The sequence below is a fragment of the Drosophila pseudoobscura genome, chromosome X, assembly GCF_009870125.1.
Source record: "Drosophila pseudoobscura strain MV-25-SWS-2005 chromosome X, UCI_Dpse_MV25, whole genome shotgun sequence".
NCBI classification, from domain to species: domain Eukaryota; kingdom Metazoa; phylum Arthropoda; class Insecta; order Diptera; family Drosophilidae; genus Drosophila; species Drosophila pseudoobscura.
Genome location: NC_046683.1, coordinates 44,473,954 through 44,489,235, shown reverse-complemented (window position 1 = coordinate 44,489,235; position 15,282 = coordinate 44,473,954). Strand labels below are relative to the sequence as shown.

The 15,282-nt window shown below is 47.4% G+C and overlaps 2 protein-coding genes across 8 annotated transcripts; both read left to right on the top strand.

Moving 5' to 3' along the window:
• Positions 1–173: 173 nt before the first annotated feature.
• Muc68E (Mucin 68E) lies at positions 174–5,703 on the top strand. The gene is made up of 3 exons (XM_033381487.1): positions 174–183; positions 414–4,889; positions 4,958–5,703. The coding sequence occupies exons 1-3, from the start codon at positions 174–176 to the stop codon at positions 5,596–5,598; spliced, it is 5,127 nt and encodes a 1,708-aa protein (XP_033237378.1). The 3' UTR covers positions 5,599–5,703.
• Positions 5,704–6,999: 1,296 nt separating this feature from the next.
• On the top strand, positions 7,000–14,639 carry prc (collagen IV-like protein pericardin). Of its 7 annotated transcripts, none has more exons than XM_033382271.1 (10): positions 7,000–7,108; positions 8,238–8,373; positions 8,615–8,691; positions 8,753–8,856; positions 8,922–9,068; positions 9,128–10,249; positions 10,343–12,757; positions 12,813–13,362; positions 13,421–13,546; positions 13,606–14,639. In XM_033382271.1, the coding sequence occupies exons 2-10, from the start codon at positions 8,302–8,304 to the stop codon at positions 14,387–14,389; spliced, it is 5,397 nt and encodes a 1,798-aa protein (XP_033238162.1). In that variant the 5' UTR covers positions 7,000–7,108; positions 8,238–8,301; the 3' UTR covers positions 14,390–14,639. The 7 variants fall into 7 exon arrangements, with proteins under 7 accessions (XP_033238162.1, XP_033238163.1, XP_033238164.1 ...); XM_033382272.1 differs by having other exon boundaries at positions 9,128–10,339; positions 10,505–12,757; XM_033382273.1 differs by having other exon boundaries at positions 9,128–10,918; positions 11,177–12,757.
• Positions 14,640–15,282: the final 643 nt, after the last annotated feature.

Sequence of the window (15,282 nt, the reverse complement as noted above, 5' to 3'; positions counted from 1 at the left end):
CTCCCCAACTGTTAAAAGACCAACGATGTCTTTGAAGGCTTCTTCACGAGATTTATTCAGCTTTACAATATTACTAGTAGTGCTCAGCCAAATCATACTCAAAAAAGCTGAGAGTGCCTCGGTTGAAAAAGTGCATTTAAAAAGTGCGCAAGTGAAAAACAATCTAATTGAATATGACTCACAGTTTGACCGAGATACAAAATTTAATCATAAAAAAACAACTATAGCAAACGATATTACATCTGCACATGAAGAGAGAACATCAGCCGCACATTCGACTTTTGCACCTGCGGAGAGCACCACAGCTGGGGACAATACGACTTCTGCTCCGGAAGAAAACAACACATCTGAGGACGATACTACTCGTTCTATTTCTGAAGAAAGCACAAAAGCTAATGATTCGACATCTGCAGCCCCTGATATAAGCACCACAGTTCAAGATTCGACATCTGAACCTGAAGAAAGCACCACAGCTAAGGACGACTCTACTTCTGCTCCTGAAAAAAGCACCACAGCTGAAGATTCGAGTTCTACTGCACCGGAGATAAGTACCACAGGTGAAGATTTGACATCTGAACCTGAAGAAAGCCCCACAGCTGAGGACGATTCTACTTCTGCTCCAGAAAAAAGCACCACAGTTGAAGATTCGACATCCGAGCCTGAAGAAAGCACTACAGCTGAAGGCGATTCTACCTCTGCACCAGATGAAAGCACCACTGCTGAAGAGGATTCTTCTTCTGCTCCTGAAGAAAGCACAACAGTTGAAGATTCGACTTCCGAACCTGAAGAAAGCTCGACAACTGAAGGCGATTCTACTTCTGCTCCTGAAGAAAGCACCACAACTGAAGAATTGACGTCTGACCCTAATGAAAGTACCACAACTGAGGTCGATACTACTTCTGCTCCTGGAGAAATCACCACAGCTGAAGATTCGACATCAGATCCTGAAGAAAGCACCACAGCTGAAGAGGATTCTACTTCTGCTCCTGAAGTCACCACTACAGCTGATGACGATACTACTTCTGCTCCTGAAGAAAGCACCACAGATGAAGTTTCGACATCTGAACCTGAAGAAAATCCCACGGCAGAGGACGATTTTACTTCTACTCCTGAAGAAAGCACCACAACTAAGGACGATTCTTCTTCTGCTCCTGAAGAAAGCACCACAGCTGAAGATTCAACTTCCGCGGCACCTGAGCTAAGCACCACAGCTGAAGATTCGACGTCTGAACCTAAAGAAAGCACTACAGCTGAAGGAGATTCTACTTCTGCTCCTGAAGAAAGCACCGCAGTTGAAGATTCGACATCCGAGCCTGAAGAACGCACCACAGCTGAAGAGGATTCTACTTCTGCTCCTGAAGTCACCACTACAGCTGATGACGATACTACTTCTGCTCCTGAAGAAAGCACCACAGCTGAAGTTTCGACATCTGAACCTGAAGAAAACTCCACGGCAGAGGACTATTCTACTTCTACTCCTGAAGAACGCACCACAGCTGAGGACGATTCATCTTCTTCTCCTGAAGAAAGCACCACAGCTGAAGATTCGACTTCCGCGGCACCTGAGATAAGCACCACAGCTGAAGATTCGACGTCTGAACCTGAAGAAAGCACTACAGCTGAAGGAGATTCTACTTCTGCTCCTGAAGAAAGCACCACAGCTGAAGATTCGACTTCCGCGGCAACTGAGATTATCACCACAGCTGAAGATTCGACGTCTGAATCTGAAGAAAGCACTTCAGCTGAAGGCGATTCTACTTTTGCTTCTGAAGAAAGCACAACAGCTGAAGATTCGACATCTGAACCTGAAGTCACCACTACAGCTGAAGATTCGACATCAGAGCCTGAAGAAAGCACCACAGCTGAAGAGGATTCTACTTCTGCTCCTGAAGTCACCACTACAGCTGCTGACGATACTACTTCTGCTCCTGAAGAAACCACCACAGTTGAAGTTTCGACATCTGAACCTGAAGAAAACTCCACGGCAGAGGACGATTCTACTTCTACTCCTGAAGAAAGCACCACAGTTGATGACGATTACACTTCTACTCCTGAAGAAAGCACCACAGCTGAAGATTCGACTTCCGCGGCACCTGAGATAAGCACCACAGCTGAATATTCGACGTCTGAACCTGAAGAAAGCACTACAGCTGAAGGAGATTCTACTTCTGCTCCTGAAGAAAGCACCACAGCTGAAGATTCGACTTCCGCGGCAACTGAGATAAGCACCACAGTTGAAGATTCGACATCCGAGCCTGAAGAAAGCACTACAGCTGAAGGCGATTCTACCTCTGCACCAGATGAAAGCACCACAGCTGAAGAGGATTCTTCTTCTGCTCCTGAAGAAAGCACAACTGTTGAAGATTCAACCTCCGAACCTGAAGAAAGCACGACAACTGAAAGCGATTCTACTTCTCCTCCTGAAGAAAGCACCACAACTGAAGATTGGACATCTGAACCTGAAGAAAACTCCACGGCAGAGGACGATTCATCTTCTTCTCCTGAAGAAAGCACCACAGCTGAAGATTCTACTTCCGCTTCACCTGAGATAAGCACCACAGATGAAGATTCGACGTCTGAACCTGAGGAAAGCACTACAGCTGAAGGAGATTCTACTTCTGCTCCTGAAGAAAGCACCACAGCTGAAGATTCGACTTCCGCGGCAACTGAGATAAGCACCACAGCTGAAGATTCGACATCTGAACCTGAAGAAAGCACCACAGCTGAGGACGATTCTACTTCTGCTCCAGAAAAAAGCACCACAGTTGAAAATTCGACATCCGAGCCTGAAGAAAGCACCACAGCTGAAGAGGATTCTACTTCTGCTCCTGAAGTCACCACTACAGCTGATGACGATACTACTTCTGCTCCTGAAGAAAGCACCACAGCTGAAATTTCGACATCTGAACCTGAAGAAAACTCCACGGCAGAGGACGATTCATCTTCTTCTCCTGAAGAAAGCACCACAGCTGAAGATTCGACTTCCGCGGCACCTGAGATAAGCACCACAGCTGAAGATTCGACGTCTGAACCTGAAGAAAGCACTACAGCTGAAGGCGATTCTACTTCTGCTCCTGAAGAAAGCACCACAGCTGAAGATTCGACTTCCGCGGCAACTGAGATAAGCACCACAGTTGAAGATTCGACATCTGAGCCTGAAGAAAGCACTACAGCTGAAGGCGATTCTACCTCTGCACCAGATGAAAGCACCACAGCTGAAGAGGATTCTTCTTTTGCTCCTGAAGAAAGCACAACTGTTGAAGATTCAACCTCCGAACCTGAAGAAAGCACGACAACTGAAAGCGATTCTACTTCTCCTCCTGAAGAAAGCACCACAACTGAAGATTGGACATCTGAACCTGAAGAAAACTCCACGGCAGAGGACGATTCATCTTCTTCTCCTGAAGAAAGCACCACAGCTGAAGATTCTACTTCCGCTTCACCTGAGATAAGCACCACAGATGAAGATTCGACGTCTGAACCTGAAGAAAGCACTACAGCTGAAGGAGATTCTACTTCTGCTCCTGAAGAAAGCACCACAGCTGAAGATTCGACTTCCGCGGCAACTGAGATAAGCACCACAGCTGAAGATTCGACATCTGAACCTGAAGAAAGCACCACAGCTGAGGACGATTCTACTTCTGCTCCAGAAAAAAGCACCACAGTTGAAAATTCGACATCCGAGCCTGAAGAAAGCACCACAGCTGAAGAGGATTCTACTTCTGCTCCTGAAGTCACCACTACAGCTGATGACGATACTACTTCTGCTCCTGAAGAAAGCACCACAGCAGAAATTTCGACATCTGAACCTGAAGAAAACTCCACGGCAGAGGACGATTCCACTTCTACTCCTGAAGAAAGCACCACAGCTGAGGACGATTCATCTTCTTCTCCTGAAGAAAGCACCACAGCTGAAGATTTGACTTCCGCGGCACCTGAGATAAGCACCACAGCTGAAGATTCGACGTCTGAACCTGAAGAAAGCACTACAGCTGAAGGAGATTCTACTTCTACTCCTGAAGAAAGCACCACAGCTGAGGACGATTCTACTTATACTCCTGAAGAAAGCACAACAGCTGAAGATTCGACGTCAAAACCTGAAGAAAGCAGTACAGCTGAAGTTTCGACATCTGACCCTAATGAAAGTACCACAACTGAGGTCGAAACTACTTCTGCTCCTGAAGAAATCACCACAGCTGAAGATTCGACATCAGATCCTGAAGAAAGCACCACAGCTGAAGAGGATTCGACGTCTGAACCTGAAGAAAGCACTACAGCTGATGACGATACTACTTCTGCTCCTGAAGAAAGCACCACAGCTGAAGATTCGACTTCCGCGGCACCTGAGATAAGCACCACAGCTGAAGATTCGACGTCTGAACCTGAAGAAAGCACTACTGCTGAAGGAGATTCTACTTCTGCTCCTGAAGAAAGCACGACAACTGAAGATTCGACTTCTGACCCTAATGAAAGTACCACAACTGAGGTCGAAACAACTTCTGCTCCTGGAGAAATCACCACAGCTGAAGATTCGACATCAGATCCTGAAGAAAGCACCACAGCTAAAGAGGATTCTACTTCTGCTCCTGAAGTCACCACTACAGCTGATGACGATACTACTTCTGCTCCTGAAGAAAGCACCACAGCTGAAGATTCGACATCAGATCCTGAAGAAAGCACCACAGCTGAAGAGGATTCGACGTCTGAACCTGAAGAAAGCACTACGGTTAAGAATTCGACATCCGAACCTGACGAAAGCACTACATCTGAGGACGATTCTACATCTGCTCCTAAAGAAAGCACCACAGCTGAAGCCGATACAACGTCTGATCCTGAAGACAGCACAGTTCAGGACGATACTACTTCTGCTTCTGAAGAAAGCACCACAGGTAATTAGGATATTACTTCTGCTCCTGATAAGAGCCCCAGAGCTGATCATTTGACTTCTTCCTTGTAGAAATCACCACAGCTGAGGATGGTGCTACTTCTGCTCCTATAGAGAGCACCACTGCTAAAGTAGATTCTACCACTGGATCGACGTCTAGCCCGGCGATATCACCTTCTCCTATACCGCCTATGTCATGTGCAAGTGGCGCTCCATACTTACCGCATCCATCGGATTGCCATAAATTTATTCAGTGCAGCAACGGACATGAGTACATCATGCATTGTCCAGATGATCTCTTCTGGAACTATCAGAATTTCTACTGTGGGTATGATGACAGCGGATGCTATAATAAAGTGGATCCCGAGGAAACTGTTTGCAAGCACGGCATGGATTTTCTACCAGACCCAACTGATTGTACGAAATATATCCAGTGCAGTAATGGTCAACCAATCGTGCAGAAGTGTCCTGAGCCTTTGTATTGGAACCAAAACCTTAAAATATGTGATTGGTTCAGTAGCTCCTGCAAAACTCTACAAAAGAATGAAATAATATCTTGTAAAATGGGTATGAGTTTCGACGTTCTTCCAACTGACTGTTCGAAATATATTAAGTGTTTTGGTGAGCGCGGTGTAATAATGAGCTGTAATTCTGGACTTTTCTGGAACCCTTTGCAGGAAGTATGCGAAAAATCCCAGCGGTTCTGCAAATAATATGTAAGCTTAAACAGTTACTCGCATTCACTCTTGGTAGATTTTGTTGTTAAATGAATTGAAGAATATTACAGAAAATATATAAAGGCAGTACCCATTCTTTAATCTACTGATTTTGTTGGAGGTGGTGTAAACATGGTTGTATTTTTTCTGAATGAAAAAAAGGTACTTCTTGTGAAAAAATATTTATATATTTTTTTGATTTCCTATGCGCAATGATGGTCCGCTGAATTTGCGGATAATATCCTTCGCCAATTTTTTTACTTTAAACTTAAAACTTACTTATACGAGTTGATGAAATTCGTTTGGTTAAGTTTGAAAATGTGATCAGTCAAATCGAAATATAAAGTGCCCCGGATCATCAAGAAAAACTAACAGTCTGCTTTTCTATCGTCTACAGAGTCTGAACGAGGAGATGCTCTTAATAGATCTCATTTTTGGTTGCATGCAAATTTAGTTCAATAGGCCTACGCAATTTGTTGGTGTGCTTTTTGTTTTGTGTTGATCTTATCAAACTGGGCTTCAATTAAAAATATTATTAGCCTTGAAAAATACCCCATACAGTGGTTGGGCCTTAAAAAATGAATATTTAATGCTTGAGCTCAATTCAAACACATGGCTTTTTAGAAGCTTTCAGCAGATAAGGGAAACTCGAGCTCAGGATTGATGCTATGGTGCTGGAGGGGCTTGATCTATAAATAGATATGACGATGGACTGTCTAACCAGAAAGCAAACCAAAATTTTTGATCCCAAAGGTTATCAAAACAAATTACTTCCGCCGCTTTATAAAACAGTTCCTTGTGAACTCGAAAAAGTAATTACTACGGACACCACAACAGAGAGAGAGAGAGAGAGAGAGAGATACACGGAGCGTGAATGGCAAATGATCAGGGAAAGGGACACACTTGAAAATATATCCAAAAGATAGACAATTGGGTATCTTTATATGCTAATGAATGCCAGCACATTTGCTTAAAATGGGTCAAAAGTCTCCCCCATCCGTTGGCGAAGACGATGATGTTGTAATGCCCCTTCCAGAGATACACTCGATGGAGGGTGTCGCGGTCCCCCAGTCCCGTACTCAGCCAAGCCAAGTGATCGATTGACACGATCAAAGTGTTGATATGTAATGGAATAGACATAGACACTCCAATGAATGGCACTGGCGACGAGCTCAGAGCTCTAAGTGGCATGGCCTGTGTCTCTATGTGGTTGTGGTTGTGTTGATGTGTGTTGTGGTGTGGTCTGGTGTGTCGTTATTATATGTATGCTATAGGGCAGATACTCGAACCAGACTTCTGTGATTGTGTGGGTCCTACATAAATATTCATGCTGCTGGCTAAATGCAAATGTATTGGAAATGACTCGCCTTCAATGAATTTGAGTTCTACTCAAGCTCTAGAGTTTTGATGCTCAGACAGCCCAACGTTATTCGCAATCCAGCAGTTGTCGCGTTCGGAAGCAGATCGGAACAATCCCCTGGAAACCTATTAGCATACAGGCAAAAAAGTATGTGATATGGAAGAAACACAGTCGAATGCAGGACGAAAAAGTGAACCAAAAAAATATATTAAATCGCATTGAAGTTGGATAAAAGATTAAAAACAAATTGAGTCAAACACAAGATCCATCGGCATATACATTTTTTTAAATTTTTTTTCTTAGCAGAATATTATTAGGAATTTTTTTTTTTTAATTTGTGCTGTGAAAATTTAAAAAATCTCTAAAAATGTTCACTTATTTTGCTGACATAACGAATCAAGAGATATCATTCTGGGTATTTCAGAGATATTAAGGACCTACTGGTTGCTAAAATGACTTGAACATTATTAAGATCAATCAACAAATTTCAATAAATGATCTTTCAGAAGAGATAGTGTACATAGATAGTGTTGTGTAGAATACATATAGAATTTGAGTTCTACTCGTGCTCTAGAGCATAGATGCATCCCAGCGTTATTCGCAATCCAGCAGTTGTCGCGCTCGGAAGCAGGTCGGAACATTCCCCTGGAACCCTATTAGCAAAAAGGCGAAGAAGTATGTGATGTGAAAGACCCGGATTCGACTGAAGGACGAAAGAGTTAACCAAAAAATAAATTAAATCACATAGTTGGTTTAAGGATTAGAGCCAAATTAAGTCGCAAAAATCGTCGTATAAACTTTTCCTGACATCATCTGTTTCTTAATAGAATAAATGTTAACAGTAATATCAAATTAAAGGATCGCTTAGTGGTGTGAACTATTAAAAAATCTTCACGAGTTCTGGATCTTCCAGACCATGACTTAAAAATTCTTGAGATGGTTGCTATCTTTATCGTAAAATTGCTCAAAACCATCATTGTCAGATAAATATAATTCCAATCTTATACGTCTTCTGTACTAGTACACGCTTTTTCATCAAAATGAGATTCAAATTTATTAGCTTGTGCGATTACATCATGCCTAAAACGGAAATTGAGCCCAAGATCAATTGTTTTTTTTTTGTATAATACTTTTTTGGCATCAAATAGAATCGTGTGTCCCCATTCGGAAGAGAAGAGATAACCCCTCAGATGGGAGGGAATATAAACTAATATTAACGAGCATGTGTGTTGTCCAATCAAATGTGTTGATAATACAATTAAATTTCATCTTACAGTTTGCTGGTTGTGTTGAGTCGACGTCGACACGCTTCAATTGGATTCGGAATTAGATTTATTGAAATGCTGCCCTTTCGCTGGGGCCTGCTACTAGGCATTGTGGTGCTCATAGCGTGCGCCAATGGAGCAGCTATCGTAAGTGTCAAAATTGTTAATGAAACCCAAGAGCTGGTACTCGTAGCTGTGTGTTTGGCTGTGTGGAACTACTTGTGGTTCAATGTAAATGAACTCGTCCCAATAGTGTGCGATAACACCCAATTTGACCAAGGTCAGTTCCAGACACAGAATCGAATTAGGCACGGACCCAGTACTCGCTTAAATGGCTCGTGATAAAGCTGACATTAGCATTGACCTTAACTTTGTTCAACACTTGCAGGATCAATCGTCGCAGAACGAAGATGAACTCTCTGGTCTGTCTGATTTGGAGCGATCAAAGAGAAGCGGAAGAGGCTAGTAAGTAGGATAAAAATTGATCAGACTTATATAATCAAAATGAATCATTAAAACCTATTAGTGCAAGAGGACAGACGCAGTCGCAGTACTTGAACTTTGGCAAGCCCGAAGAGGATGGCAAGGCCGAGGCAGAGGCTAACGAAAGCGGCTCACGCTCGACAGTTTGTAAGTGATACTGGCAGAGTCCGTATAGCTTGAACGGGTGTAATGAATGTCTGATAATTCTTTAGCTGGCAGCCACGGAATGGGGCAGGCCCAGAGTCAGTTCTCCTCGGGAGATTGCAGCGGCTGTTCCGGCTATCAAACTGGAAGCTCACTCGATGGCAGTGGAGGTCTTATAGGAAGACCCGATGCTATTATTAGTCTACCAAGTGCAGGTTAGTTTATCCGTGACATATATTTTCTTTGGTGGTATCTGAAGGAATTACTTATTTAGATGCTGTTAGCGGCTTTGGTGGACAGCCTGGATTTCGGAGTCAGCCCGGTTCCGGAAGTCCAGTTGGTGGGCAGCCTGGTATTGGAGGATTTCCAGGAGTCACTGGGGGACAAGCTGGACAGCCCGGACTTGGAGCTGGTCACCAAGGACTTGATGGAAAACATCCTGGCGGGGGAGAAATAATTAGTGGGCCAGGAATCGACGGACGACAAACGGGTGCTGCTGGACAGCCCGGGTACGTAACTCAGCCTGGAGCTGAGGATCAGTCTGGAGGTCAAACCATATACGGAACACAACCAGGAGTTGGTGAACAGACAGGTATCGGCAGCGGACAGCCCGGATTTGGGGCTCAACCTGTAGTTGGAGGTCAACCCGGATACGGAACACAAGCAGGAGTTGTTGGACAGCCAGGTATCGGTAGCGGACAGCCCGGATTTGGGGCTCAACCTGTAGTCGGAGGTCAGCCCGGATACGGAACACAACCAGGAGTTGGTGGACAGACAGGTATCGGTGGCGGACAGCCCGGATATGGAGGTCAATCTGGGGTTGGAGGTCAACCTGGATACGGAACACAACCAGGAGTTGGTGGACAGACAGGTATCGGTGGCGGACAGCCCGGATATGGAGGTCAATCTGGGGTTGGAAGTCAACCTGGATACGGAACACAACCAGGAGTTGGTGGACAGACAGGTATCGGTGGCGGACAGCCCGGATATGGAGGTCAATCTGGAGTTGGAGGTCAACCTGGATATGGAACACAACCAGGAGTTGGTGGACAGACAGGTATCGGTGGCGGACAGCCCGGATATGGAGGTCAATCTGGGGTTGGAGGTCAACCCGGGTACGGAACACAATCAGGAGTTGGCGGACAGCCCGGATTTGGAGGTCAACCTGGAACTGGAGGTAAATCTGTATACGGAACACAACCAGGAGTTAGTGGACCGACAGGTATCGGTGGCGGACAGCCCGGATATGGAGGTCAATCTGGGGTTGTAGGTCAACCTGGATACGGAACACAACCGGGAGTTGGTGGACAGACAGGTATCGGTGGCGGACAGCCCGGATATGGAGGTCAATCTGGGGTTGGAGGTCAACCCGGATACGGAACACAACCAGGAGTTGGTGGACAGACAGGTATCGGTGGCGGACAGCCCGGATATGGAGGTCAATCTGGGGTTGGAGGTCAACCCGGATACGGAACACAACCAGGAGTTGGCGGACAGCCTGGATTTGGAGGTCAACCTGGAACTGGAGGTAAATCTGGATACGGAACACAACCAGGAGTTAGTGGACCGACAGGTATCGGTGGCGGACAGCCCGGATATGGAGGTCAATCTGCGGTTGTCGGTCAACCTGGATACGGAACACAACCGGGAGTTGGTGGACAGACAGGTATCGGTGGCGGACAGCCCGGATATGGAGGTCAATCTGGGGTTGGAGGTCAACCTGGATTCGGAACACAACCAGGAGTTGGTGGACAGACAGGTATCGGTGGCGGACAGCCCGGATATGGGGGTCAATCTGGGGTTGGAGGTCAACCCGGATACGGAACACAACCAGGAGTTGGTGGACAGCCTGGATTTGGAGGTCAACCTGGAACTGGAGGTCAACCTGGATTCGGAACACAACCAGGAGTTAGTGGACCGACAGGTATCGGTGGCGGACAGCCCGGATATGGAAGTCAATCTGGGGTTGGAGGTCAACCCGGATACGGAACACAACCAGGAGTTCGTGGACAGACAGGTATCGGTGGCGGACAGCCCGGATATGGAGGTCAATCTGGGGTTGGAGGTGAACCCGGATACGGAACACAACCAGGAGTTGGCGAACAGCCTGGATTTGGAGGTCAATCTGGGGTTGGAGGTAAATCTGGATACGGAACACAACCAGGAGTTAGTGGACCGACAGGTATCGGTGGTGGACAGCTCAGTTTTGGAGGTCAACCTGGAGTTGGAAGTCAACCCGGATACGGAACCCAACCAGGAGCTAGTGGACAGACAGGTATCGGTGGCGGACAGCCCGGATATGGAGGTCAATCTGGGGTTGGAGGTCAACCCGGATACGGAACACAACCAGGAGTTGGTGCACAGACAGGTATCGGTGGCGGACAGCCCGGATATGGAGGTCAATCTGGGGTTGTAGGTCAACCTGGATACGGAACACAACCGGGAGTTGGTGGACAGACAGGTATCGGTGGCGGACAGCCCGGATATGGAGGTCAGTCTGGGGTTGGAGGTCCACCTGGATACGAAACACAACCAGGAGTTGGTGGACAGATAGGCATCGGTGGCGGACAGCCCGGATATGGAGGTCAATCTGGGGTTGGAAGACAACCCGGATACGGAACACAACCAGGATTTGGCGGACAGCCTGGATTTGGAGGTCAACCTGGAACTGGAGGTAAATCTGGATACGGAACGCAACCAGGAGTTAGTGGACCGACAGGTATCGGTGGTGGACAGCTCGGGTTTGGAGGTCAACCTGGAGTTGGAGCTCAACCCAGCTACGGAACCCAAGCAGGAGTTGGTGGACCGACGGGTATCGGTGGTGGACAACCCGGATATGGAGGTCAATCTGGGGCTGGAGGTCAACCCCGTTACGGAACCCAACCAGGATTTGGTGGACAGCCTGGACTTGGAGGTCAACGTGGAGCTGGAGGTCAACCCGGATATGGAACACAACAAGGAGTTGGTGTACAGACTGGTATCAGTGGTGGGCAACCAGGATATGGAGGTCAATCTGGGGCCTTAGGTCAACCCGGATACGAAGCCCAACCAGGATTTGGTGGACAGCCTGGATTTGGAGGGCAACCTGGAGCTGGAGGTCAATCCGGATACGGAACACAACCAGGAGTTGGTGGACAGACTGGTATCGGTGGCGGACTGCCCGGATTCGGGGCTCAACCTGGAGTTGGAGGTCAACCCAGTTACGGAACCCAAGCAGGAGTCAGTGGACAGCCTGCTATCGGTGGGAGACAGCCAGGATACGGAGCACAACCCGTAGTTGGGGGGCAGACTGGTATCGATGGAGGACACCCCGGATTTAGAGGTCAACCCGGATACGGAACACAACCAGGAGTTAGTGGACAGACAGGTGTCGGTGGCGGACAGCCCGGATATGGTGGTCAATCTGGAGTTGGAGGTCAACGCGGATACGGAACACAACCAGGCGTTGGTGGACAGACAGGTGTCGGTGGCGGACAGCCCGGATATGGAGGTCAACCTGGAGTTGGAGGTCAACCCAGCTACGGAACCCAACCAGGAGCTAGTGGACAGACAGGTATCGGTGCCGGACAGCCCGGATATGGAGGTCAATCTGGAGTTGGAGGTCAACCCGGGTACGGAACACAACCAGGCGTTGGTGGACAGACAGGTGTCGGTGCCGGACAGCCCGGATATGGAGGTCAACCTGGAGTTGGAGGTCAACCCGGATACGGAACCCAACCAGGAGTTGGTGGACAGACAGGTATCGTTGGCGGACAGCCCGGATTTATAGGTCAACAGCCCGGAGCAGGAGGATCGCAGTTTGATGGAAGGCACCCGGGAACCGGTGGTACTTCAGATGGCCAAATAGGTGCTCCGGGACGGTATACAGCTGGAGCTGGTGTCACTCCTGGAGCTGCTGGTGTTGGTAAGTGTTGAATCCTCTGTACACCGATAGAAAATGAATGACTTGAAAATTATAGGCGCGCCAAGTACAGTTGCCGGCGGAGCTGATGACACATTTTCTCAAGCGGCATCCACTATTGGGAACGGCCAGGCATCTGCCAGTGCCGAGGGCAAAAAGAATGGCGGAACTGCTAAGACCCAAGTATCCGGCACATACAGTACGGGCGGTTCTTTCAGCGCTAGTGCAATGACTTCCGACGCAGATCGGGCTGCCAGCGCCCAGGTTACTGGCAATGCTGATGGCGCTATGAGCCAGTCCCAAGGCTCTGGAGGACCGGCCCAGTCCCAGGCCCAAGTGCAGGTTAACTCGAAGGATGGAGGCACCAAGGCTTCATCACAGAGTGGGGGTCTGATTCACCAGAGCCAGAGTGAGGTGCAGGCCAACGATAAGGGCGGCTTGGCCGATGCCCAGTCCAGCGGACCGGGCCAAACCTCTTCCCAAGCTCAAATCGGCTTCCGTCCAGGTCAGGATACCAGTTCGGTAGTGGCACCAGGTGGCGGACAGGCTTCCGCACAATCGGGCAGCCATTCTGGCCAGAGCCAGTCTCAGATCCAAGGAACTTCCAGGTAATCACAGAGTGCGGCAGGACGGTATACCAGAACTCTAAGCGACTTCTATTTTCAGCTTTGGGGTATCATATCACGGCGCTGCACAGTCCGCATCAGGAACTAAGGAGCAGGTGGACACCTATCGGGAGCAAAATCGAGAGCTCTTCAATACAATCAGCCAGTTTGGCAACAGTGGAAATGCGTAGGTACTCCTAGAATGGAATTTTCGCCCCATTTAACAAATATGTATTTCATTTTTAGTGTAACCGATCGGGCTGATGCCGTCTTTAGTGGCCCGGCACTCACGTCTGAATCTGATTCAATACCCGAGCTGCAGCTGAAGTCTACAAAGACAAGCAAGGAAGAGCCTGAGAAGGTCGATAAGAAGCCAGATCAATCGGAACCAGTTCAATACGACGACGAGGAAGAGGACGAGGGGGATGAATACGACGAGGATGAGTACTACAACGAGAAACCTGTCAAGCTAGAGGAGGGTCCAAAGCCACCGAACAAGATTAAGGATTCGGAGTCCACACCTCATCCACAGACCTATACCCAGTCGTCCCCCACGCAGAAGCAGCAGGCAGTAGTGGCCCCATTGCCAGCGGAAAAGTACCAGCTGGTGCAGAAACAGAACGGACTCATTAATAGCTACTCGGAGCGATCAACCACAGAGTCCGTGCCCAGTGGGTTCCGCGGCACGGTGAACGTGCAAAAGAAGTTTCACACAAAGTCGCTTGAGCTTCATAATACCGACAAGAAGGTCGAAATCAGTGCCGACACTGACTCCGATGCCCCGAGTACACCCACTCGCGGTAGCAAAGCGCCTCGCGCACCAGACAGCTATGTAACAGTCACCAAGTCGGTGACTGGAAGCATGGACAATAGCAAGAACCCACCGCAGGATAACAAGAACTTCCAGTCCACGTACTACACCAAGTCCTCGACCTGCGGATACTTCACCTTCTCCTGTAACATTGTCTACGGAGCGAATGGACGCAGCAAGATCTGTCGCCCAAAAGCCCCAGCCAATGGCAAGTGCTAAAGGGGATGCAAGCCCACGCCCACCCACCCCACATTATAGTAGATCAGTTCCCAAGGGGCTCAATTTTAGAACAGTCCATCTAACTGTCACCAAAAACACCCCCCCCATATTTGTATTTTTATGCAGCAAGTTCTTAAGCATTTAAGTGTTTTTTTGCAAATAATTTTAGCATCTTACTGCCATTTCTTAAATATTTCATAGGCTTTGCAATTGTAATTAATATTTAATAAAAGTCATAAGAAAACAGAAATTATCCCATTGTTTGAGAGCCGCGAACTTGTGGAAATATTCTTTACAAATTTACTTAAAAAACATAGTACTGGGCTTGAATTTGACTTTGGTTATTGAAGATCAATGTACTATTTCGACAAAAATTAAGCACAAATTTTGTCGCAGGTGAGAAGCTTTGAATTCCAGAACAGATATTGTGGGCAGATCTTCACAAAGGGGAGATAGTCACACTGTATGAAGCGTGTGCAGTCGCCGGGATATGGTATTAGTTGTCCAAGTTTCATTTCACATTCGACTGATAGATTGTCGGATGTGTTCTTAGAACAACCTGCGCGTGACTGTGTGTCACATCGCTGCAGCAGAGCGTTCCAGTGAAGGTTCGCAGGACAGCTTAAAACGCCCGTCTCGTAAAACTGACTGCAGTCGCTGGGATAGGGCTCTCTAACCGTATCCTGTGCTTGAAGCAACATAGAACTCAACAAGATCAGAGTTCCTACAAGCAAAAATTGTATAACCACTGACATGGTTTGTTAAAAGTGTAGAGAACTGGTTTTTAATTTCTGATGACTGAATGTACTTCGCAAAGAGATGTGGACAATACACTGCTTAACGTCTAAATGAACTGCTAGTCGAATGCATTGGTATTTATATCGATTTACAGG